At 40.2% G+C, this 27,487-nt stretch overlaps 1 protein-coding gene across 9 annotated transcripts in view; it reads right to left on the reverse strand.

Annotated features, from left to right (window-relative positions):
* The window catches only part of celf6 (CUGBP Elav-like family member 6), a 194,415-nt gene that overhangs the window by 16,954 nt on the left and 149,974 nt on the right, over positions 1 to 27,487 (reverse strand). For 5 of the 9 annotated variants that reach the window (XR_009784403.1, XM_061746061.1, XM_061746009.1 and 2 more), the window contains 6 exons: positions 13,719 to 13,892; positions 12,653 to 12,800; positions 9,597 to 9,746; positions 8,737 to 8,799; positions 8,066 to 8,146; positions 5,005 to 5,148 (listed from right to left, as the gene is read on the reverse strand). Coding sequence is in view for 8 of the 9 variants with exons in the window: in XM_061746061.1 (XP_061602045.1) it covers positions 5,005 to 5,148; positions 8,066 to 8,146; positions 8,737 to 8,799; positions 9,597 to 9,746; positions 12,653 to 12,800; positions 13,719 to 13,892 (760 nt within the window). In the remaining variant the exon portion in view is untranslated. The remainder of the gene's footprint in view (positions 1 to 5,004; positions 5,149 to 8,065; positions 8,147 to 8,736; positions 8,800 to 9,596; positions 9,747 to 12,652; positions 12,801 to 13,718; positions 13,893 to 27,487) is intronic. The other 4 variants (XM_061746043.1, XM_061746035.1, XM_061746019.1 and 1 more) reach the window with 3 other exon arrangements.

Raw genomic sequence — 27,487 nt, forward strand, 5'->3', positions numbered from 1 at the left:
CCCGTACTTTCTACCGTCTACAAATGCAGAAATGTTCATATCCTTCATTACATTTATAAAATGATTAGTCTCCTCCTCACTCCAAAAGTGTGGCGTGGTCTTGCGTTTCTCTGTGTTTAGAATTACTTCCTGGACTCAAAAGACCAAGATTCGTTGCGAAAAGAGCATGCGCAGAAAACAAATTCATGTTCCGTTTGATGGGGATATTCCGTTTGGCGTTTACATGACCGAATATTCGGGTTTTAAAAGGAGTAACCCAGGGGTCATATTCGGGTTTTTAAAAACACAAATATGAGCAAATTCGGGTTATTCAAAGGTTATTGGTGTTTACATGGCCGTGCAAAACCGGGTTATTGCTAATATTCGGGTATTAAAAGGGTTATTGACTGCATGTAAATGCAGTCACTGGCTCACACAATAGACACTGTTTCTGAACAACACTTTTGGGCAGTCCATGGATTTTCTTCAGTCACTCATTTTGTTTTGTCCTTTATGGACAATCTCGTTACCATGGCTTAATCGCTAAATACTTAGAAAATACTCAGAACAATACTTAGATAGTGTCTGCACCAAAGGAAATCACAACAAACTAAGTTGAAATACCCCTGTGGCAGGGTGGAGGAGCTGCAGCCACTCAGGTTGATTAGGGCACAGGTGTTCCCAATCAACCTCTCCTCCCTGCCTGCCTTCATAAGGCGTGGCTGCACAGCAGCAAGGGGGCTGCTGTGGGAGAAGGTGCTTGTGCACGTGTGAGAGTTTTTGGAAATAAAACAGTTTGTGCACTGAAACCCTGTGTCCTCTCTGTCCTGTCGGTCGGGTCCCCGTAGCACTCGCCCTGCTACACTGGCGCCCAACGTGGGGCGTCCGACAGGATAGAGAGGACACAGGGTTTCAGTGCAAAACCTCTTTTTATTTAGAATACACCGCCACACATGTGCACAAGCACCTTCAGCCAGCCGAACCACCACTCTACCTGCCTTATAAAGGCAGGTAGAGTGGAGAGGTTGATGGGACACACCTGTGACCCATCACCTGAGTGGCTGCTGCTCCTACACTCTGCAACAACCCCTGACATAAAATTGCGAACATGTATCTAGATGTAACATTTGCTTTTAAATAAAATCCAATTACAGAATATGATGAGTGAACATTTTTGCAATTTTAGTTTTTATTTCAAGACTTACTAAAACATTTAATTCGGCTCTGAGTCTGCAGCGCTATGCAACTCGATATCCAAAAACACTCCTACTGTTTGTAGTATCGCTATCGATCCAGGTATCAATATCACCACAATACCATACACATTGCTATATTATGCTCTTATTTATGAAAATACACTGAAATTTGCAAGCATTATTATTAGGTGTCAAAAGGGAAAATACAAGTAGGGGACCAAATTGAATCTCTGAGATTAGTGCTGCACTAAAGCCTTAATTTGCTCCCCCTCAGGGAAAAAAGACTTGTAGTAATGATGCGTTTCACTGCAAATTTGTGGTATTTGGTAATATGAGAACCCTTTTCTGCATTAGCTTTGGGGCCTGATTGTAGATAAGTTAGATCCTGTTTCCCAGTCTAAATCTAATAATAAACAATTGTAGGGGCGAGCTCCCACAATCTACATTTTATTCTTATTTAACCATTAGATAGGGCGGGTTTGTGTGTGAGAGCCTTATGTATTATGTATGTTGTATGTAACTGTTTTGTACTGTGTTGTATGTTTTTTGTTGGACCCCCTCGAAAACGAGATGATTCATCTCAAGGGGCTATTCCGTTAATACATTTAAATTTAGATATTATAGATATGTTCTGTGTTTTAGTGTTAACAAAGCCAACATAAAAGAAAAAAGAAGACCAGAAAATAGAGAGATCCAGTTTTCAGAAGGATGCACTGCTGATTAACTTTTGTTCAGATCTAAATGCACGCGGCTTTCTAATCAAGGTGTATTTGTTTTATTCCATTCCCAGAGGACATATTTTAACATTTATTTTGAAGCTAATTCCAGATAATTCCCCTAAGCAGGATAAACGTTGATCACTTCAAATCTGATCAAGTCAATACTGAGTGATTGAATGTGTGCACATGAGTATTATCTACTAGTAGCAGGTTACATCAAATTGAGAAACAGTGGGGAGCGCTGGTAGGTCCAGCTACCAGCTCTTCAGAACAGGGACACTGGAGGACAGAATTTTCACCAAGTAGAACGATCAAACCTCACAAATTTCAGGTCTGTTCAAATGAATCCTACATTTTAATCCCATATTTTTCCTCTCCTTGTCACTTTTTCATCAGTCACTTACTTTTTCACTCTATCTTTCAGCCGAATATTCAGAGCAAATAAAATGTCGTTCCGCAGGGGCCCCAGTGGCACCGTGGCTTAATTGTATTTATTTTAGTGAAACTATTTTGCAAATCAAGTGCCAGATAACTGACACTGTCACATGGGCGTATCATTGGTATCATTCCACAACTGAATGTATTTAATGTGATAGCATTACATGAATTTCAAAATGTCTTCATTCATCATTTTTCTTAATTGTCCGTGAGGCATCTCCTCTGAGTATTATCTAAACATTACCTCGCAGATGCAAGATGTTTTCCCAGCGACCTTTGTGTCAGATTCACATTCTAAAGATTCCTTGTAAACACTCCTCAGAGAATGATGTCTGATTTGATTTCGTTTTTTTTTTTATATAAAAGAGACAAGGACATAAGCTGTTTTCACAATGAACACCAAGACATCTTCAGGTACAAGTGCAAAACAGTCAATCTGGACTTCCACAGTTGCTTTTCACTATGTATTTCATAGGTGGAGAAGATGCACTTTCACAGCGTGAAATACTGGCGAGGGGGGGGTATGGTGGCTCATGTCTCAAGCACCCTGGAGGCAGGACACTATACAAAATGCACGGTGTGAAAATTGCTTTTTCCTTTATAGAGTGTACAAAATGGTGCATGGGGCTCCTTCATCACCGTTTTTCTGTCAATAGAACATGTATCTAAAAGTATTTGCGAGGCAGACGAATGCTTGGAAAGAAAGTTGTATTTCAGCTGAGAACGAGTGCACCCTCATGTTATAAATGCTCTGAAAAGGTTCGTTGCAACCTTGGCCCATTATCTCAACCACTGATCATCCGAACATTCTACTAGGCGTCCAAGTGGAAAATCTCTGCTATTTGTATTCTTACATGCAACCTTTCTGGAAGAATATCTGGAATGTAAGAGGACTGCAGTGCATGAGTGCACATGTTGACAATTATCCTATCCAATGCACACTACAGCGATCTGGAAGTGTTCTCTTCAACAAACCGTAAAGACTTGTTAGTGTTCATAAGAAGCTGCTTATTAAGTCACTTTTGAGGGCTTCAGCTACTCACAAAGATAAATCCATTTCCTTCTAAATGTGCAAGGTTGATTTTTTTATTTTTTTTTTTTGGTAATGCCATTTTGACCATCCATCTTTCTTTTTAAATCTTCATGCTGTGGGTAGTTTTAGGCAGGGTATATCAGTCTGAGCATGTTAACAAGATGATCAAGGCCAAACTCTCATTTTTGAGCCAATGGGTTCCAAGCTCCTTGAGACCTTATAACTTTCCCTCGGTGCACCACATCTTTTTTAAATCGTTTATATGCTACAAAACAGCCTTGGGGCTCCTGCTCTTAAAAGGTAAAGAAAGATTGAAGACTCCTGGATTAAATTGCTATTTTTTTCCTGCTAAGATCTTAATTACTAACTGTGGATAACAAGCCAGTGAGACCCCCACCCCCCACCCCTCGGTGGTGGCTGATGTATAGTGTGGGTGACAGGCATATGTTCAGAGGAGAACACACAGTGAGACAGAGAGACTGACCTGAGATGGACAGATGAGAGAGGTGAGAAAGAAGAGAGAGAAAGCATCATAGATGCAACATGAAGAGAAACTGAAAGAAAGCCAATGATAGGAGCCCCTCTCTCTCTTTTTTCTCGCTCTCCCTCTGCTCGTCTCCAGGGTGCGACTGTCCAACTGAATCAACAGCGAGGCCCACACCAGTCTATTATTATCTCTTTAAGCCCATGGATTCTACCTGCACCACCTCCACCCTGATGAACTGGTTTAGCGTGTGGGAGGTGAGACAAGAGGAGGGGAGGGATGGCACGATGCTGCTGGGTTGCCTGGCTGGATGATGATGATGAGTCTGGGAAAGCGTTTTTCTCTTGGGTGAGGGAAGCTGGGAATGGCAGAAAGGGGAAATGGATACTGGCAGTTCTAGGAATGGTACGTTAATAATAGTAAATAAAAGAGATGCATCGAACCCGCTGGCCACCCATTGATTCACAGACTACTGTTCGGAAGTGTGGAACTCAGGATTTGGCAATCACCATTTTGGGGTTTTGTAGAGGGGAATAAAATCTGAGCGATTGATCTGAGTGAAAATCTCAAAGGCAACGTCTATGGCCACTGCCTGACTCACTTGTGCTTAACAGTGCACAACTGTTATGCCTAATATAATTCAAATAAGTAAAAAGAAACCCCAGCTAGTACGGTTATCATTACAGCAGAAATCAGCAAAGAAGACCAAAAATACCAAACAAGCTTGTAAACTTTTGTGTTGCTGCTGTAAAGCTGAGCGTTTTAATATTGAGGTCTAGTCTACAGGGATTGACGAGTTATTGGACCCAACCTCAAGTGCCCAATCAAGGAATGCCATTTTTTGGTACTTGGTGGCTTTATTTTCCACCCTCAGAGGTTGTTGCTTACTTTCTCATTATGTGATGAAACCGGGGAGCATTGCTCCTTAATTTCCCTCCTCTACCCCCTTGTGCAGCGGCATGTAACACCACTTTAAAAATGTTAATTGCACCTTGATTAGGGCAGACGCTCGGAATAAAAGCAAAGGCAAACAGTAATTGCGGGGAAGCAACAAGAGGCATGAGAAGGGTACCAAGCACAGCCACTGTGTGACTTTCTTCATAACCGTGGATGTTGTTTATCCCCACCCCCCATCACCATCAACGTTTGACTCACCGAAGCATTTGCTCTGATTAGTTGCTCGGTCCACAAATACTTTGGCAGAGATGACGTTGCCGAAAGGTAGGAACATTTGCATGAGCTCAGCGTCTCCAAACTCCTGGGGCAGGTGATAAATAAACAGGTTGCAACCTTCTGGCCCTGGTGATGAGAGAAAGACAGCAGGAGGATTATGTGGGAGCATAAACAGGAGACGCCCAGTGAGACACAGACTGACCCTAATAACACGTGCTGAAAATCAAGACAATGATGTCGTGAAGCCGAAACATTTAATTTCCTATACTTATTTTCCTGTATTTGAGTAAGATACAGTAAGTGTGACATCAGAAGAGTTAAAACATTGTCTTTTCCTGTGTGTATGTTTCAATTGAATCCTCAAGAACATAATTTCACAAACAGCACTCAAATGAACTACGCAGGGAGGAGACATTTCACCGAATCATACTAAAGGCTTACATTTGAATATTTTAGTAGGAAGTATCCTGGCAAAACAATAAAACGACACAGCGAAGCAGAAATAGAGGGAGTAAACGAGAAAAACAAAGACTGTTTGTTGGGAAAGTGAAGCACTGAGACAGAGAGAAAGCAGAGCACACATTAAGACATGAGCCAAGTTTTTGCTCCAGTTTCGATGTGACGGGGGACTGTCTTCTAGTCTCACTCCATCCCTTCACACTCATCTACCCAGCTGCCACATATTGTACAGGCCAGTTTGGATAAAGGCAGAAATGAACTCCAGGCAGACGCCGAGAGAGAGAGCTTGGACACAGTGAGGAAGAGGAGGAGAGAGAGAGAGGGGGGGGGGATGTGACGGACTCATGGACAGTAAGTTTGGAGCTGGATGCCTGGCCGGCTTCCTCTCCTGTCTCATTGCTCAGGCTGATGGCACAACAAGATGAGACGGGTCTGGTGAGAAGGCTGATAAGAGGGCTGCAGTGGTAGTTGGCTCTTGTGCTGCTACGACTCGACAGGAATGAGGACACACACACACACACACACCGGTTGACAGAGATTATTATTAATATTATTATTGTAACGGAGGTGGACTTGGTCCTGTCTCTTGCCTCACATCATGGTCAATTCTTACTTTGAAATATTCCAAGGGAAAGAAACACCTGCAGCTTTTGATATGACAAATATAGTAGCAAGCTGTGCAGTTGTTAATATTCCAAATAAAAATGCAATAACTTATTTGTTCTATTTTTTTTATGATCACATGATCGCGAGATACAACAGTGTAAGCCATTTTTTACATGACAGTTAACAGTTATTTGAGATAAAGACTGCATGTTCATATGAAGAAATAACTTTTTACTTCTTATTGCATTTGCCGTATCGTTCTTACCGATTCTGACTGAGTGTTGTATTTGCGTTACATAAACATCAGGGGTTTAAGACGAGGACTGAAGTGGTGAAACAAATGTGCAAATCTCATGAGGTCGTTGGTACCTGCTTCTGCTTCATATGCAAAGATATGTTAATTATCACCATGTGTTTAGTGTTGCTGATGTTAATTAGCAACACAGAGCCAGAACCAGGCTAGAAAAGTTGAACATTTCCAAAGATTATTCAAAAAAGAACGAATTTCATATCCATCAGAATAATTATTGGTTTTTATAATGATTCATTAATGTTATACTTACTATGTTATGTACTGTGTTAAACTGGTAGTAAAAGAGGGACCAGTGTCCCACTTGGATCAGAAGCAACATAAGAGTTAATAATAAAAAGCTTTTAGCATTTGGTATCAGATCTCTTTTAACTTATTTTTCTTGTACAATTTCATTGATTATGGTTATTTTAAGGCAGTTGTTCCATTTATCACTGGAATATTAGATAAAGTTAAAATTTGAGCTCTGCAAGAATTTAAAAGTGAAGCCTTTTTGCTTAAAGCTTTTTTTATTTTTTATTTTCCTATAATGCTGTCATATCTCTTTTGCCAGTATGTTAATATGCAACACTGTGCTGCCTGCCTGTAATGCTCTGCTGAGGTAAGACAGATACGTTTTTGGAAGAAAAAGAAACTTTGGAAATGGTTTGTCTGGTAAAAGACACAGTAAGGATTTTGAAGGATTGCGCTTGACATCCTCGTACACGCAGACTAAATGAATTTTTGAAACTGCTAGCTTCCAGTGGGAGATTAAAGCTGAGGCTCGACTGTTCCCGTGCATTCAGGTTTAGATGTATCTTGCTAAATAGCAGGGTTGCAGACTGAGGCAGTGGACTGAGACAGGCTGGGACGGCAGCCAAAACACTGAGGAGGCCAGAACTCAGACGGGCCACCGGCTCGACCAAGAATAGCTCTGTGTGTGTACCGGCGTGTGTGGTTTTGTCCGTGTTTGCATTAGCATGACTTCTGTCATTGTTACTAATAAATGAAATTATACAAAGTATCAGTGGTGTTTTTATATGTATTTCAATATGTTATAAAAAAATGATTTAAAAAAGTGAAAGTGATAAGCTGTAAACATTTGAAAATAACTGAATGCATATTTGTGTACCTGCTGGTCTGCTCTGGGACTCTGACTTACACATATACTAAAGTTAAAAATGTAAACTTTTCTCCAAGAAATGTTGGGAACTGTTTCAAATCTGTATACTGAATAGACTTACTGTCTCTTACAGTATAATCGTACAGCTGAATAACTGAGAGTGACGAATGGCATCAGAAAGAGTGATTTACCATCAAGTATATCCTATGCTTTATTACATCCGATGCTGTGGGATAAGAATGAACGCTATGCTAGGAATGGTAATAAATGATTATGCATGCAGCTAATTAATCTAATGAATATTTATAACCACTTAAACACATTGTAATGGACTGATTAAGCAGTCCAACGCTGTGAGTTTGAATTAGTGCAGTTTTTGAATAATGACAGAGTAACTTTCCATCTCACTGCTAATGTTCTTCTCTTTAAATGCAGAGACTTTTTCTCACATTTTCCCCAGCCAGCTCTTTCCCTCCACCGCTAATTCAAAGCAGTGCAAATACATTAGAATGGAACATGGCAATTATCACCTTTTATCTTGGGTGGGCGCGCTTGCTCGCTCTTACCTTCCCTCTGTTGCTGGGGAATGATGGTTGGTTGCTGGGGGAACGCTTGGCTGATTGGCGCATAGGCGGCAGGGTAGGCTGCTGTTACAAAGGGAGAACCAGAGTGGAATTTCTCACATCTCCATTTTCATATTTGAAACAACAAAACTCAAATCATTATTCCATTGTTCATTTGTGTCCTCAAGACACTGCATAAATAAATTGCATTATGACTGGGAGCTAGGGCTCATTTGGCTGGTGGATCACTGCACAAAGAGAATCGCAAAGGGGGAGTGGAGTACAGTTCAACTAAGCAGACATACGAAGAAAGAGAGGGAGACTAACACCGTGTTAATGAGAACTGAGGTCAGACACAAAGCTATGGTTATGAGAAGGCTGTGGTTTTTCTCAGGTAGGAGGCTATAACTATCAAATCTTCAGCTCCCAGTATACTTCTGGAAATTAAACGTTTGTGTGTGTGAGTGGGAGTATAATTAAGTCAACTGAAATTTTGTCTCCTTTTCTACTGTAAAGTAGCCAGATCCAGGACAAAATTATGTGGTCATCTGGTTATCTCTACCTTTCATGGTGTCTACTGATGTTGCGAACCGTAAAAATCAAAAGGGAGAGGGAAGAGGCAAGAAACAGATGGGGGAAGTGAGAGAGTAGAGGAGATAGGAGAGATGGATCACCTGCGTAGTGCTGGACGCCAGCATAAGCCTGTTGGAGAGGGTCAGTCACCGTTGGACTCTGTGCTGCAGAGAGACGGAAAAACAGGCAGACAAGGAAGGGTTACAAAGAGGAAAATGGAGCCAAAAAAAGGACCAACAATTGTCAAAACAGACATCATAGAGACATATTTATATATATATTTATCTATAAAAGTGCGAGTTTGAAATTGACTTGGCTGTAGAAATGCGTCAGAACACAAGATCACACGGGGAGGAAGAGAAATTTGGGTTGTCGTATCCTTCAGTTCTTCAAAATGCCTGTTCGCCCCAGATGTTTGCATCAAATATTAACAACGTGCCAAACAAACCACTTTGTAGTTCATTACGATTGCAGCTGCCTTTGCATAATGCAGAGATGGGGAGTGAGCGTCTGTCAATTCTTCAGGAATCACTTTTAGACAACATTAAGAAGCTGAGGATGGGCTGATGCGCATCAAATTAACCATAATTGACTAATGCATGAACTGATGGATTCATCATGATACTGAGATAAGATTCGCAGAAACTGCCAAAGACACTGTTGATTGAGCTTCAAGCCTTGAGCGCTTTAGTTCAAATCAGTGAAAGATGTCATGAAATGTGAAGTTAAAAGGACTATTGTCAACTTTTGAAAAGTATTTTGTAACACAATTCAATTTGTCACTACTTAGATGTTGAACGTCTATTGTATCAATGAGGTAGTGTTTTAATTCAGACCGAGTAGCGCTACTATAATCAGTCATTCATAGATCAGTGTCAGTGCGAGTAGCTGACATTGTTAGGGTCAAAGCAACAGACTCAGACAGTGCATGTTACAATTACGTAAACCTGTAAAATCTCACCTGGGTAAGGATGAATACCATTGGTGTAGATAGGCTCAGATGTGGGCTGGCCGTTGCTTTGAGGCGGGAGGGCACTAAATCCATTGACCCCGATAGGGGTGGCTATGCTGGGCACTGCTGTGGCAGAAATGCCTGGGGGTGTGCTGGTGCCTGTAAATAGATGCAATGTAATAATTGAATATGCAGGGTAGATGCTTCAGATGCCTCATACTCTCAATTTGAAGTGTCTTCAGGAACTGAATTGTACATTTTCTCCATAACACTTTACAATGGCCATAAATGTGTATGTTGTGATTCCCCTTGAAAGTATATTCTGTTTCGGTACAAACTAATATCCATTCAGCTTGAGCGAACGGAACGGTAACAGTCCATCAAGGTAACACTAACTGATGGTGGTGAATGGGGAGAAAAGAATTGATCCACTTCTGCAATGCATAATAATGACCACTGAAGCAGAGGGGCCCAGAACATTGTGTTGCAGACTGATTTGGACTCTGGTTTCCAGTGAAAACATCACATTCTACAATCAGTATTGTTGTTGCCTCTTGACAAGTAAGATTAATGAAAAATACCCAGTGGTCAATGCAGATGAAGATGATATAATAATTCAGTGGGTCAGGTAATTGGAGGTTCTGCTACGAACAATAATGCTGACTTTCACAACATTGTTGTTTAAGAGAGCACATTCGCATTAGCTGAGTTGTACAATGCCAAATGACACACCTCCATGACCCGACACCATCACCCCTTCTGAATACATGAAGCATGAGTGATCTTAGAGATTCAGCACAATGAATAACAGCACAGAAAATACGATGGCAACTCTACTGACTTAGGGGACTTATGCAAAGTTATTCTGATCAAATACGACCCTCTCACACTATTCAATTTCTGAATTATGTAAGACTGGAACTTTTAGTTGATCATGCAGAATTATTACACATTCATAAGCTGTATACGATGCCAAAAAAATATTCACCCCCCTTTGTGGATGTTCCAGCCTTTTATTGCTTATATAAATCCATTATGCAATATTTTTGCAAACACTTATTTTACACAAAATATCTTTAAACTAATTGACAGTAGTTAAAAGTGTTTCACTTTGACATGAAAGAAGTATTTTTTATTTTATTTATTTATTTATTTATTGGTTTAGTTGATAGGGACAATGCAGTTTAAACATAGTTTCAGTACAATGACAGCAACTGATGTTCTGCACATAGAGTTTATAGCTATTGCTAATTTGCAACTCCTGTCCCTAGTTGGGCTTTTCTAACAATAAAATACAATACAACAATATCTAGGACCTATAATACAAAATATAAAATTACATCTATTTAAAAACAATCACAAAATAAACAGTCACATAATCCCACAATCTCCACACATCATACACATACTCCCTCACTCATTCACTCCCTCTCATCACGCATCACAACACACACAGTAACAACATTTCAAAAGTGGGTACAATCCTGTTGTGTTTTCAGCCATGTTCTTAGGCATGGATGCAAAGATTCTGCTATCTGATACCAATTTAATTTCATTCGGGAGTCCATTCCAGAGATGACCGCTCTTTACTGAGAAAGCTGATTGTCCGAATGTTGTTCTGCGGTAAGGTATTTGACAGTTACAGTTTGTAGAGCTCCTGGTGACTCTGCTGCTGTTTTGTCTCTGAATAAACACTGAGAGTGGCTCTGGGGCCAAATTTTTAATACATTTGAAAAATAGTTTAAGAAAGCATAAAATAATAAAACTGTCAAAGCTCAACAGATTATATTTCTTTAAAATGTTACAATGATGCCAGCGAATTTGCTTTTTATCCATAATCTTTAAGGCTTGATTGTATAAAGTACCAATTTTCTTTATTGCAGAAGGAACTGCTTGAGCCCAGACTGTAACACAATATGAAATGAATTTAGCAAATTCTTGGGAAAAATACCACATTATATTGACCACGATTTTATTTATAAAAGCAGAAAAATACTGAAACATCCAAAAGGGGTGAATACTTTCTATAGGCATTGTATACACTCCTATTCTCAAGCATACTGTACCGAAGCACGCTTCCTCCAACCGTGCAGTCCCTGAGCACGGAACGGAGCACTTTCGCTTCGACAAACAAACCAGACTTTAAGGGTCAATCATGCTTGGCCACATTATGGATTACTGAGTGTGTGTGTGCCCTAAAGCTCTATTTTTATCACTTGGGGTACAAACCTGCACTACTAAAAGTGCAAAAATTACAATTCTATTACAAGCAAAGGTGCCATAATGAACATAATACTTAATCGAGGAACATTTGCTTTTTCTCCTAAGTACCTTGTGGTGATATTCAGAGCCTGTCACCTTGCCAGTAGCCTTTTGTGCTGCTAGATTTTCACTTTTATTATTGTTTTTTTTTTCTTTTTTCTTTCTTTATCCAGGTGAAGGGCATTTAAGTCATGTAGGATTATGTTTGATAGGCCTTACCAGGAATATGTAGGGCTTGTGGATTACAAATGCTGGGTAAAGCGTCAAGCCACTTTATATAATACATTTGCAATGGCCTTGCCTTCAGGCGGCCTCCCTACTTAGTGTCAAGCCATCAAAGCGCCTCATGACAAGGGCCAAAAAGATAGTTCAGACTGAGGTCCAGGATTATCTCACACAAATCTCTCCTATTATATTGTATAAGCCAAGGACTCTGCATCCAAAGTCATTGCATTGGCTGTGTTCCCAGAAAACACACACTGTCAGTGAGACTCTGGGAGAGAGTGACAGACGAAGAACGAAAGAGAGATCATGTGTGAACAGAGGATAGGGAGTCACTATAATGTGGCTGCCAATGGTTGTAGAAAAATGCTTTACATATTTTCCCACCTTGCTTAATTTAGAACAGTATCTGCCTTTAATCAAAGTATGGTGCCTATATCTTGAAGAATGTAGCAGTGGCAACAGCAGAAAGCCCTTGAATGCATACAGTATGATGACTATATCTGTAATTCTTCATGATGATGAAACTGTGCAAGAGTATCACTTACGCCAGTTGCCGGTGCATCTGTGTGGGTGCTTACCTGAGGATGGTGTCATGGGAGTAGCCACCAGACCGTTGACATTGAAAGCTGCCATTTGCTGCATTTGTGCGGCAGCAATGGCTGCCATTGGGTTCAGGTAGGACCCTTGTGTTGCTGCCATCAGGGCTGCTTGCTGTTGCATCATCTGCTGTAGGATTAAAGAGCAGTGGGGAGAGAGGCGAATGGCAGGAGGGATGGAGGGAAGGACAGAGAGGGAAAGAAGGGTGAAATAGCCGCAGGACCAGACCATGTTTACTCTCACATCTCTGTTTGCTTGGCCCATGCCTTGTTCTTGAACAGAGTGATCTTTATTGCCCTGCAGCTTTGCTTCCCAGCCACTAAGAATGCTCTGGCCTTGTGCTTATTATACTGACACAAGATAAAGGCTGTGTGGTGAGATGAATTTAGGATGCTGGGGTATATCTATGGATATCTGGGAGGGTGCTGTATAGAGAAGGAAAAAAAAAAGGGGGGGCTGCAGTGGCAGAGTTGGAGAGATTGTTCAGGAGTGGGCGATTCTCACCTGTCAGCGTGAGTTGTTAACTACTGTGTGAGTGTAAAATCTCACAGACTCCTAACTCAGGCTGTGACTTTCATGTGTGAATATGAAATAGGGGCGGAGCTGTCTGAAAGAGGAAATGGTAGGGGGTGAACCTATCTTTTGGACAAAAAAATGTTTATGGTATAGGTGAAATGTTGAAGAGGGCTTCAGTGGTGTAAAGTGATGGATAAAGTCAGAAAGTGTTTGAATGGAAGGAAAATGTAGTAGATAAAGTATGCAGAACAATATTTCAGGGCATACATGATAAGCAGCTTGCTTTGACAATGTAGATGATGCAGAGAAAAACAAAAAAGGCATTATAATAAAAAAATATACAGTATAATAAAAAGAGATAAGTATTCTTTTTTGAATAGCTACAGTCATTTTTAAATTTAACTATTGAACCATTTTACAGTGTGAATCCACAAGGCATCTCTTCACTGGGAGCGCTGCATGTCTAATAGGAAAGAGAGAGTGAGTTCAAACCTCATATCACAGTTATGGTTTTCTTTTTTTAAAGCTCACCGTCTCCTCCCCCGCCGGGCTGAGACTTACAGCATGAGAGTAGGCGCCATAGGCCCCAAACTGGATGGTCATGGGACTGAAGATGCCGAGCTGGCCTGCCATCTGGTGCATCCTGCGCAGGGTCCTCTCCTTATCGGTGTCTGCAAATTTGACCACCAGGCTGGACGAGGCACCCTACGGGGACACATATTTTACAAGGTTCATGAAATATGCAACCGAACTCCTAAATTTAAACAGAGTTTGGGGGTTAGGTTCGTGTTTTTGGTTTTTACTTCAAAGGATATCCATCAGCCGGAACTCATGTAGGCATATCCTATTAAAGAAACACACATTGTGATGGAAGGTTTGGTTATATTACTGAGGATTAGTATTTTAATGATTGAATCTTGAAGTTAGTAATTAGAGATGGTATTTGTAACTTTGTGTAATGTTCCCGGATGGACCTTGACACCATTTAAAGGTTATATATAATACCAAGTGCTCATTAAGAAGGGGGCTTAAGCAGGTTGTGAAGTGTGTACCTGGCATTATTAGATTCAAAAGTAACATGTGAAACCCCTTTTAATAGTATTTAAACTGTTCGGAAATGTGTTGATCAGATGCGTTGATCTTTCCTTTTTTTAAATAATATTCTACACTGTTGTGCGGTATGGCTTGGAGATGAGGTAGTGGTAGCTTATAAAAGGCTGTCAGTTAACATCACAGAGGCTGCTGTTAAGACCTCATGCCAAATGTCAGACTGTGACTATGAATATGTCATATATCAACATAGGGCTGGGCGATATATCGAGATTTTAATATATATCGATATATTTTCAAACGCGATATGGTACGAGACAATATCGTTTATATCGATTTAAAAAAAAAAAAAAAATTTATGATTTTGATATAGCTTATTTTGTGACAAATTGACTTGAATGTTTTATTTGACATTTGCACAAATGTGTTATTTGCACAACTGTCAACCTCAGTGGAAAAGTCTGCCTGTTACTGTCTACATTGTGTTAATTGCACAGTGTATTTTAATTTAATTGTTATGCAGGAAAGGGATATTTGTTTTATTTTATTCAAGAAGCATTTTTGTTCTATATATGCAGGCAGTTTATTTTTATTTCATTTGTTTTATACATTTTGATATTGTGCAGACCTCTGTTAACAAAGGTACCTGTGTGACATTTGGCACGAGGCTTTGTATTAAAACTGACTGTTTTTTTAAGGGTTTGCCTCAGAAAAAAATGAAGCTAACAGAGATGCTATGCTATAATACTTTGGGGGAAACCCAAATTATGGCACAGAAAAAATATCGATATATATATTGAGTATCGCCATTCAGCTAGAAAATATCGAGATATGACTTTTGGTCCATATCGCCCAGCCCTATATCAACACCTGGTTGGTCTGCACCTAACCTCTTTGTGCATCTAACAGTCATCATAATAAGCTGTGTCAAAAAGATGAATCCTACACTAACAGGAAGAGCTGACAATGAGAGTATATGGCCAGCAAGTAGAAACAGATGTTGGACCAAGGGTGTCAGCTGACCAGGGGGCCATGACAATGGGCAACCGAGAGGAGAAGTTGCAGGAGCTGGCAGATCTGGTTATTTCATTCCTCTGGTCTCAAGAGGTATAGGAGCAGCAGATGGAGAAAGATGCTTCCCATTAAGAACAATGATGGAAGAGCATGGTGCACCAGTTCTGCCAGGTTCAGTTAAAAGTCAATAAATGAGGGAGGACTACAGGAGCTTGTAGTGGAGTATTCTCAAAGTGACTACATTGATGACCTAGAGAGGGGTCAGGTCACAGAGAACCAATTCAGACCCATCCAAGCTGTTCCACATTTCTCCTGATAATGATGTCAAAAATATCTTGAGCAGTTTTGAAAGAATGGCTCACATCTATCAATGGACAGGGGATGAGTGAGCTATTTGCTTCATTGCTCTGCTTAAAGTTAAGGGACGTAGTGCCTACGTATTAATTTATATGGCGGACTCAGAAGATTATGAAAAGGTGAAAGCAGCAAAATGGAAAAATACGAACCCCAAGCTAAAAACATACCACAGACAATTTGGGGCCTTGGAAATCCTCCTCAGAGTGATGCCTCATGAGCTCTATGTGTGCCTCAAAGACATGTCTGCCAAGTAGATTAAACCTGAAAAGTCAACTATGAAAGAAATATGTGTGATGATGATCCTTGAACAATTCTTGAGGATGGTGAACCCAGACTTGAAGTGTTGACCATGAATATAACCTACTACAAGCAGAGAAAGCTACACAGCTGCCTGAAGTCTTCATGGCTTCCAGACAAGGAACAAAGAAAGAACTAGGAAACTGAATTCACCCAAAAAAGTAAGTCCACTGGGGGTGAGCAGGGTTTCAGTTAGGCTCAGAATTAGGCCTGTGTTGAAAAGATTGATTCTCCGATTTTAAATCAATTCTCATATGAATTCCTAAAAATCGATTCATATGTCTAAAGATCGATTTAAAAAGAATTTTTTTTTTTTTTTTTTTTTTTTTTTTTTAATCATTACATTACAACTTTTGGTACTTTTTTGTTTATGCCCAAAAAAGGAATATTTTGTTGGACACGAGAATAACTGGTGCCCTGTTTTTGCCTTTAAATATGTTTAAAGGTATGAAAACATTAAAGTTTTCAGTTATAATTGCATAAATTGTCTATATTTCTTTGCTTTATATACTGTCTTGGGGTTACATTTGCATAAATGTTAAAAACCAAATTCTCATAAATGGGGAAAAAATAAAAGCGATTTCTTTCGTCCTCTGTTTGCTGCCCTGGATCTGTTTGATAATTCTGACCTACACGATGTTTCTGAAAGCAGTTCTATCAGTATTCTGGGAGCTGATTGGTCCTTACAGCATCATTAGCTGCAATACTTGCTGTTGAATCTCAATATAATACTTAATATGTTGCATAACTAGACAGTCATATAATTCATGCAACAGCTGAAAAAACAGTTTTATTAACAGTAACCCAAATCAATATCGGATCAAATCGAATCAAAGCGTGATAATCGATTCTGAATCTTAAGAATCGGAATCGAATTGATTATTGATATTTGAATCGATCCCCAGCCCTACTCAGAATAGGACTTTTTTTTACTGTAATTCCACCATGCAAATTCCTACCAAGACTTTCATTTGGTTAAACAAGAAGTGAGATTGTTTTTATGTAATAGATAAAGTTGAGCCCAATTTTTCTTGTCCCCTTACAAAACAGACAAAGGCTTCTCGATTTTGTACCGTCCCTAGACCGGCTTCCCAGCATGCCATTCAAGATAAAGCTCATACTGTACCAGTGCTAGTCAAAAGTCGGCATGTTACAGCCTTGTTAGGTAAAGAGGAATCTCAGTCAGTGGTTTCGTCTGACTACATTGCATTTATGGAAATGAGCATGTATATCAAACAACTGAAGAATATCTAACAGTGGGGGGTCAGACCTTTCTATGCCATTAGCTTTAGCGCCAAAGTGGCCATGTGCACTTATTCTTGGTCACGATGTCCCTGGACAGTCACAGCCCAGAGCAAGAAAGTCGCAAGGCTCCATTTGTTGACACTTAAAAGCTCCCAGTTGGAGTCGTAACTATGTCGTGACCAGAAGTGCTCAGACTGCACTTTTGGTCAACTTCCTTTTTTGGGGGAGGAGTTAGCAATAGGTCCAAAGTCAAAATTGTCCAAGTCAAAAGCTGAGAAATAGAAAGAAAATTTAGAGGGTGTAGTTAGAAGAGGGATAGAGAGATCATCAGAACCAGTCACACATCTAGAGGTAGATCTTCTGGGAGACATTGATTCTTCTAAGAGAGGAACCCATTTTAACCTGATGGTTTGAAAAGGTGGCAGAGGTTAAAGCTAGCAAGAAGGACAACTCAGGGTGTCTATAAGAGGCTCCTCATGTATGGAAAAGGGGGACTCTTTACCAGCCAGGCAGTGACCAGGAATGTTTAGTCAAATGTTTTTGTGTTAAATGTCAGCTCACTTCAGGAAGGAAGGTTGGAAGAGCCCAGCTACAGCCTTTTGAGCATGTTTAAAGTTTGCACACGTTATGGTACGGTAATGAGCTGATGCCTGTTAACTACAACTATCTATCAGATATGTGGACATGAGTCTTCAACTTGGATTCCAGTCACAATTAAGTTGCTCATACCAGTGATTTAAGAATTGATTTGGTCTTGTCCTCAGAAGACTTGAGACTCAAATCTGACCTGTGACTTGAGATCTAAGACTTGTGAATGATCAATTATTTCCACCACGATCTCTAGTCCAGCATGATCCTAATCCCCTTCTAATCATCAGATGTAATCCTATGCAGGGACGCACTACCACCACAGATGATGAGGATGATGGCTACCAAACATGCAGCTTTTTTAAAATAAAAAAACAACATACTACATCCACAAATACATCCTACACACAGGACAAATAATAGAGCTGCCAAATGCAACATCTGCAGAACCGAAGAGGTCTAACTACATTTAATTACATCTGACACCTCAAACCGACCAAGATAGATCAGTCACTTAATTGCTTGAAAAGTTTTTATTAGCGCCTCTTGACAGTTACCAAACTTTAAATCAGTTGCTGTCTTTGTAGTAAAAGGAGGTTAATTTGATTAGCCTGGATTTGCTCATAATTTTGAAACTATTATTTCAAATTATTCTTTGCTTGACATATTTTTTCAAAATTCACATGACCTGCTGTCTATACGGTAAAAATAGAAACTTATACATAAGTTAATTATTCTATTCTTCAACCATCTGCTGCCTGCTGATGCTATTTTAAAGAAAAACCAAATATCTTTATTATTAGCTACAAGTGGGTATTTGATTTATTGTTGCTCATGTGAACTAGGTTATGAGAAAGATATGAATTAGATTATAATATGTCATGAATGATGGTAACATTGTAGCATACATGCCATTCTTCAACATAGTAATGCTCAAAGAGACTTTATGACTTGCAGGAGATCAAAGAAGGCTCTTGAGAAGTGACTTGAACCTTTGACCAAAGACTTAAAGGGGACCTATTATGAAAAAAACGTTTTTTTCTTGCTTTAACATATATAAAGTGGTCTCCCCTCAGCCTGCCAACTCAGAGAAGGAAGAAAGCAACCAAATTCTGCAGTGTCTGTACAGCCGCCCGGATGAGCCATCCAGTGTGATTTGGCTTCTACGAGCCGTTCAGATTCTGCTCCCTTTCGTTACGTAACGAAAATGCGATTTACATAGGTTGGCCTCCGATGCCTGAAACCACGCCCACAACTAACTCCCCCAGCCGGAGCTTCTGCCATTTTTTCGTAGCGGTGTATCGCGTCATTCAGGCAGCCAATCAGCACAGTGCCTCATTATCATAGCCCCGCCCACTCAGAATCCTGCATAGATAATGAGGTTAGAGACTGGGAAGATAAAGACATGGCTCAGGCCCCGTTTACACGGAGCAAAAACGGAGGCGTTTTCATGCGTTTTTGCCGTTCGTTTACACGAAGACGGAGCTCAAAGTCACCAAAAACGATCATTTCTGAAAACTCCGGCCAAAGTGGAGATTTTCAAAAACTCTGTTTTTCACGTTTGCGTCTAAACAGAGGAAAACGGAGATTTAGGCTTCAGAACGTCACATTATGCAACAGAAACGTCACCAGCGTCATGTGTGCTACCTGTGTTTACAATTAGTTTGGCCACCGTCAATATTTTCTTGAATTTTACCTGTTTTATATTCTAAAGTCACACTTCAAAGTAACTCCACTTCTCTGTCACTCCAAACGAAAGACTCGTTCCGTCTTGGAAGTAAAGCCTGAATTATGGTCCCGCGCTAAGTCGACGCAGAGCCTACGGCGTAGGGTACACGGCGATGCGCACCGTACGGTGTGCGTCGCAGCGTACCCTACGCCGTAGGCTCTGCGTTGGTGTAACGCGGAACCATAAATCAGCCTTAACTGGAAGTTACACGTGTCATTTGTTGATGTTTTTTCCAGGATTCTGATTGGCTGGCATGACGTTAACACCATATTTATGCAGATTTGTGTAAACGAAGAGATTTTGAAAACGATCTCGTGTAAACGATGGAATTTTTCAAAACGTAGAGGGGGAAATATCCGTTTTTGTAAATACCCGGCTATGTGTAAACGGGGCCTCAGAGGCTGAATTTCTAATTTATTTGGCAAAAACAATCAAAAGCTTGTTTTTAAGACATTCAAGGCCTGTTTAAAATAAGTATTAGATGCCATAATAGGTCCCCTTTAAAACTGGACTAAGTATTGCCACTTCAAGATCTAGACTTGATAATGACTTGTACTATTATGACTATGGCCTGTGATGCCTATGGACATCCATGTTTAGACTTTTTTAAATATTTATAGACTCAACAATGTAGTATAAATAAATACTTGCCTTCAAATGAAATTATGTTTTTAAGTTCACAACTAGAGTCAATATAAACGGTACCCCCAAGTATTACTGACTATTTTTGAAGTAGAAATATGACAAGACTCACTGCAATAACCTATTAAAATGAATATTTTAGAGATTCAGCATAATTTCAGAGGAGGAACAGTGGTATTGACTTCTCATAATTTCTCTCATCTGATATCTGATGTACATGACAGTCTGGGGTTTTAAGATCTAATATCTGAGGAGGCCCGTGGAATTATACATGCACCTGTCATGGCTGCAGTCATTTAGCTGTTGGTGTTAAATAGAAGAGAATAGCGAGCGCTATTTGCTTTTGTGAACTTTTCAACTCCACTGTATACACTGGGAGTGAACTGTGATCCTAACCAGATCCCACAGGAGTCCCAGTCCCCCACTGGTAAAGCTCCACTGAATACAGCACTGGGTAATTAGGTCTGACAAAAGCCTTCGGCATGTAGAGGGCATAGTATTGACTAATGGCTCTTCTTTATGGCAGATATAGTAACGTATTGATGTCCGTGCTCCTGAGTTTGCATCCAATTAAATCATTTGAGAGACAGAAACCAGAGTCAGTTACCCATGTGGCATCCAGACAAAGAGAGGGAGGAAGAGTGTCTGTGTGTGAGTGAGAGACAGATGCAGGAAGACTGAAAGAGGATGAGGAGGCTACCAGGCAGAAAAAAGTAGCCATAGACACTGTCAAGAGGACCAGGCTCCTATTTAATTACAGGCAGAGCATGCTGGGAAAGAGCGTGGAGCACCACCAGGACAGAAGGACAGAAACAGCCAGGGGGCCAGCCAGGATATGATTAGTCAGATCATAAAAGCAAAGAGTGAGGGAGAGAAGGACTCCATAATCACAACTTGGGCTCACTGTTCACAAAATGTATCATCCTGTCAGGGTCAGTGCATATTCAGGCTCTGATTTTAAAATGTCCATATTTTTTCTCGATGTGTAAAATTAAAAATGTTCAAGAACTACAAATGACACGTAGCTAGACGTGATGCTAAGCAGTGTGAGGGATGCTGCATAGACCTGTTTCTTGTGAATGATTGTCCGTCCACCTCTGTATGAGAAAGTGTGCAAATGAAGACTAAGATGCTCTGTGCATCTTTGCAAGTGGCAAAGTTTTAATTTGCCAATTGCAACATTAACAAAAGGAATGATACTAAAGCAGAGATAATCAATCGGAAGGACCTTGAAAACAAGCAAACTTTTTTTCCTGTAAAGCTAAATGTGCAGTAAGAGAAAGTGCATTCATCCTGTGAACTGTGTCAGTGTCATAAATCCCCCTCCAGTAAGCAGAACATTTGGTACCACTCCAAATGTGGTATTTTCCCTACAAGAAAAGATAAATATGCACAAAATAAACTAGTTCTTGATAAGAGCCTTTATTTTTAAATTTTTTTAAATTCTTTCCCAAGCAACCAATGTTGAATGTGCCTTAGAGTCAGTCTATTAACACAACCTGGAGAATGTGTTGGCTGGAGATAACTGAAAAGAAGCTGGAATGAAGTAAAGCATCAGCATGTACCCCAGAGACAGAGGGTCTCTGATGGGAACCTATCAGAGCCAGCCAGCACCCCACCTCAGGCCCGAGGAGACCCATCTGCTCCTCTCCCCTGGTGCCTTTTCAATTAGTTAAATCAATAATCTCACACAATGGCATTAGCAGAAGCATTTTTGCTTTTTCTAGTTTTAATTCATTCCTCCTCTTGACCTTTTTTCTTTTCTTTCTCAACTTTTTTGGGCCAGTTGAAGGCAACTAGATGTTGGATTTAATGAGGCTGGCACCGAGCGAGCGTCTTCCTCCAGCATTGTTACTCAACTCTGCCCACAGCACAGGGGCCCTGGCATTTAGATTCGCTAATTTTCTGCTTTGTGTATCTGCATATACTTATTTTTTATTTAATACCTCATGAAGAATGCTTTGTGAGCATCATGACTGTGAAAGCCCGAGGCCGCCTGCAGTCACTGCACCATGACTCGAGATGAGGCGAGTCTGGCCTGAGACAGCAGCTCGGGATGAGACCCGCTCTGCAGTGTCTCCACTGAATGGTTTTGGCAGCAAAACTAAACCAGTACAACAGCCTCTGCAGTTGGTGTCAGCACTGCCAAACATTTCTGACTGTCATAGAAGAAAAGCCAAAAATTCTCCCCCCCCAAAAAAAAGTCTTCTATAAGTCAGACGATGGACTAAATTGAAGTTATAATCAGACCAGAAGATTTCAGCCTGTTATCTTGCCACACAGCTCAAACATTCAAACATTCCTATCCACATTTATAAAATAAAAAATGTGCCCAGGTAATGAAGGAACAGGTGGTGGCAAACAACAAGCACTGGATGCAAAGCAGCTTCTCCTCACTGGCTGCAGAAAATCACAAGCTGACAAACAAATGGAATAATAACCTCCACCAGCATGACTCCCACACCTGGAGAGAAAACAAATTCACTGAATTTGATAAGGGCCAATAGGGAGCCATCACTTTTGACAGGTACAACTAAGGAATTTGTCACAGGTTCAAAAACTAATCTAATTTCTTGAACAACACACTTGACTTGTGAAAATCTCCCTTATTGGATTTTGTATAGGGAACAAAATGTGCAGATAGGAGAATACACAGTGGTAATTGAGGGATTAGAACTCAACTATAGCAGAGGAATGGCATAATGCTTTTTTTTTTATCTCAGCATTATAGCGATAGAAAGACACTCGAAGAGCTGAAAAGTCTACAAACAGGTAAAGAGGCTTACAGCAGTACAATGCAACAACATGGACACAAAAGGGAAAGCTGTTGTCTTAGATATAGACGTAAGTAACTAAAGGCACCGATTGAGGATCTGTGAAGACGATGAATTGACTACATCATAAGATTTTATTTGGTAATTGGATGAACCTGGGTGGGCTTTCCTCCAAAGGGGTTGCATCTCTGCGAGCCTCGTGGGAGGACTGTCTCTCATTAGCGGAGCGAGATGTGGTTTTGTTCTCGCCTTATTTACTGTCACTTTGCCTCACACCGAATGACACGAGAAAAGCTTCTGTCATGCAAATATTTTTGTTTTGCATACATCAGCCCATTTGTCCACTGCTACCTGTTAAATAACTTCAATCATGAAAAACTTTTAAAAAAGCTCCATTTTACATTTAAAGGGGAAATAAACCGCTGCTTCAGTGGTTTATCCTATCAGTTTATTAACAGTGCATTGCACGAGCGGTGCTCTCTGGCTTGGTCTTATCTCTCATTAATCCACAACTGTAGTATCACACACTAGCAGACTTTTGCTGCTGCCAACGCCATCAAGCTCCACAGGCTCCGTCAGCCACGCTGTGACACCAAACATGACAATATCTGCAATTTGCTGGGTGTTGTGTGCCTGCCCCAGGCTTTGCCATTTGAAGTTTTGCCACCTGTGTCTCTGCAGCCTTACAGTAATTGCCGCTGAACCGGGGAGGGAGCCTGCTCGGTGCTCAATTACCTTTTAAGTTAATTTTGGAAGCACCTGCAATCTGCAATAAACATCAATTAAAGCTGTGACCCAATCTATCAACATGTGCCCTTTGGTGACACCCTTTGCTCTTAAGCTTCATTAAAGCTTTTCATTGTGGGCTCACGTATTTGGTGCAAGTATTATTTATGATGTGTGTGTGTGTGTGTGCATGCGTGTGCATGCTTGCCAGGTAACACAGATGCCGTAGAGAGAGCATTAAGAGGGAAAGAAAGACAGAGTGAGAGAAAAGTCTTTGTTTGGGGTTCATTCAGACCTCACAGCTGGCAGCAGGCGGTGTGCCGAGCAGCCCACTCTCTGAATCCTACCTCCTGTTAGTCTGTTGTTGAGGACATGTGGCAGCGATATTATCCAAATTAACTGCATCCCCCATCGGTACCAAAAGCTTTAGCTGGATACTAATGGCCACCTTGCCTATTAATATAAGAGGAACTTGGATTTGGGGAGATGAGGATAACAGGTGCGGGGATAGAAAGAGAGAGCTATGGATAATATAGATTATTAATGAACTTTTTAGCTGGCTCCTGATCCGCCCGAGTCTCTTCGGGGCTCCATATGCTGCGTTGGACAGTTCATCCGCGGCAGACCTCAGGTGGCTCAGGGACCCGACCTAATACGAGAGCGCCTGAGCTATGAGACGTGGCAGACTAAACAAAGTGCACGAGAGGAGTCAGCAAGAGCCAAATTCCCTTTGCAAGTAAGCAAAACATAGCCTCACCGGTGTCAATTATGTAAATCTCCTGGATGTAAATATATTTCATCAATTGAGTCAACAAAATATCTTGAAGACGAGAGAACAATTTCAATGACACAGAAATTTTAGTGAGAGGCTTGTCATAATTTTGCATGACCGCTGTGCAGCATTATTATTCCTTGGCTCGGAGCCTACTCCTTATTAAATTTTGACCCCTTCTGCTAAACTTGCCAAAAAAAAAAAGTTTGGTGTTTTTACTGTGCACAACAACCAAATATAAAAGTACACCGCTTATTTTTTCCCTCTCACTACTTCAATGTAATGCAAAATGAGGCAGCATCAAAAAGATGTGTAAATTAAATCTGGCTTCCAGGACACTATCTGGCTGCCAGGAAGCATCCGTAAATATTTATCGCGGAACATCAGTGAAGTGTGTGAAGGTGCGGATGCCTGCCAGAAAGAGTAGGTGCTCGTGTGTGTCCAGCTGTGTAGGACACAGCACACACTCACCACTGGCAACACGCTGCCAGTGCTGGGCATGTTTCTTATACTGAAGTGTGTTTTGATGGACTCGCTCAAACCCGACAAAGACATAATAAATTCATAATAAACTACAATTTAAAAGGAGGCACAAGTTTGCCGGATTTGAACATCAACTACAGAAATCTAAAACCAACCAAAGCTGTCTCATGCATCTTGTATTATACATCAAGCTGTATCAACACAACACTACCTCCATTTGCATAATTCTAGGTGGGCTCATAGCCAAAACAATTGCCTGGCTTATATATTTGTGAAATTCCTGATGCAATTATTAAGGAATCAGAGTTACAAGTGGCTTATGCGGCACTATAAGTCATATTGCAAGTATATTCATCACAATGTATCTGGATAAATACCCAGTCCCCGTCCAGATGATAGGCAGGCTTTGATGAATAAACGCAGGTAAGCCTAAATTTAATCCAGGGGTAATGAACTGCAAGTGTCCCAGAATATTATAGAGGACTTAACGCTGAAATATCAGGAAGCAGTCGGAGAAGCTAATGTGGTTTATTAATCTGACCTCATTTTGAAGACCCGAGCTAACTCCAGGGTGCTTTTCAATATTATTGACTAACTTATTAACCTTCCCTCTGGTCTTTGCAATAAAGTCTCTCTTGATGAGTATTGTCAATTGTCTCAAATGTTTAACATTATTAAACAAAAAGTAGCCCCATGACAGCGGCCCAACTGTCACAAGTAATAATTTGGCCTCGATTAGATGTTTCCAAGATCCTCCCATGGAGCCGAGAGCAGCTCTGACTTTAGTGAAGCCCTTCACCTATTCTGTTCCTAAATCAGTAGGGGTGTAACGATACACTAATCTCACGATACGGTACGATACACGATATTGAGGTCACGATAACGATACGATATTATAGCAGTATTTTTTTAACAACCTTGAATGAGGAACATATGACTGGAAAAAATTGTCTTTTATTTGAAAGACACAGAATACAAAACAATGCTGTGCGTTTGCCCTATTGTTACATTTTGTAATGCTTTATAACTGTTTAAGTTTTAAAGAGAAAGCCAGGCCAACCATTTTCCACAAACTGAACTAAAACTAAATGTCAGGTTTGCATTATGCATCTTCAGTTTCATACAAGTAAAAATATTTAGCCACAAACTGAATAGTTTCTCTCATGTATGATTTTACTTTTTTCTTTTCCAGAAATGTAACAACTAAAATTAAATAAATAAATAAAAGTAAATAAATACATACAATTTTACATCATAAAAAGGATTGATTCATGCTCACCTTATAAGTGTAAGAGGAGATTTATTTTTGTTAAGAAGGTTAGTTTGTTAATTCAGGGTTCATTATTTTATAAAAATATTCTTTATATTCTGTAAATCAGGGACTATAATTACACTAGTCAGTTAATCTGTAGTTGTTAGTGTGTTTTAGATTGGGCGGAGTGATACAGCACTAGATGCTGTGTTGATGATCTAAAATCCTACGCTGTTGAGCGGACATTAAAGTACACTCGAACTCAGCAGAAGTTGTCTCCGTGTTTATCCTACTCACGACCCCAAAAAGGTTTAATTTAATAAGGTAAGGCTTAACTCTACACCAGACTTACATAAGTAAAGGTTCAGACCTCAAAACGGGACCGCAAAACGGGACTAGTTTCTTCTGAGCGGATTAAGATTTTGGTCCGCGGGTCGAGGCGCGGTCGCGGTCGGATGCGCGTTACTAGTCAACACAATAGATTAATATTAATAACCCAATATCGCGATACACTTTGTCACCTCCACGACACGTATCGTGACGTTTTTGTATCGCGAAATTTCGTGGCACGATATATTGTTACACCCCTATAAATCAGTGAGTTGAACTTAATCCATAGTGCATTTTTTGAAATATTGAACATGCAGTGTGTTGTTGAGTTTTCATTTTTTTGTAAGAAAATATGTGGGTTTTTTTTTTCATACATTGCTTTTTGAGGCTCAGTTTTTGTTCCCCGATGTAAAAAATGGCAAAAGGTTCACGTGTGCCACGTTAAATGATTGTGAACATTATTAAATATCAGTGTGTCAAACCTTTGAAACTGAGAGAGGATAGTCTCTCAGTCTCATATAAATGTGTATATGCTGCATGTGAGAGTGATGTGATCCAGTCCAAAGATGGTATATAGTAACATAAAAATTAAAACATTTCTTTGACACTTCATCACACTTAAATTTAATTTCCAATAACAAGTTTGAAAAGCTTAAAAATGTTAAAGCTGTAATTGTGGATGTATGTGAGGCTATACACTATGTAATTGAAACAGCATAGAAATCTGAAATATTCTTCCTGGTTGTTTTGAAATTATTTTAGTGATAGCTTAAAATAGTCCTTAATTTTCCATTTGCAAAAACCCTGAGAAAAAGAGCCCTGAATTCCTTAGAGAGGTCGTACTTGTGTCAGTGTAAGAATAACGGTGTAATCGGCCATAACATCAAAGGTACAAACAAATGTCTTGTGGCAGCTTTTCATTGGCTTTTTCACAGTCAACACAAAATCAATGGAGAGCAATGAGCAGAGTAAACTGCCTGAAAACTAAACAGCATTACTTAAAGTTGATCCCATGTACATGCACAAACACGGTTATGCTCT

The sequence above is a fragment of the Cololabis saira genome, chromosome 2 (genome assembly GCF_033807715.1).
Source record: "Cololabis saira isolate AMF1-May2022 chromosome 2, fColSai1.1, whole genome shotgun sequence".
Lineage (NCBI taxonomy): Eukaryota > Metazoa > Chordata > Actinopteri > Beloniformes > Belonidae > Cololabis > Cololabis saira.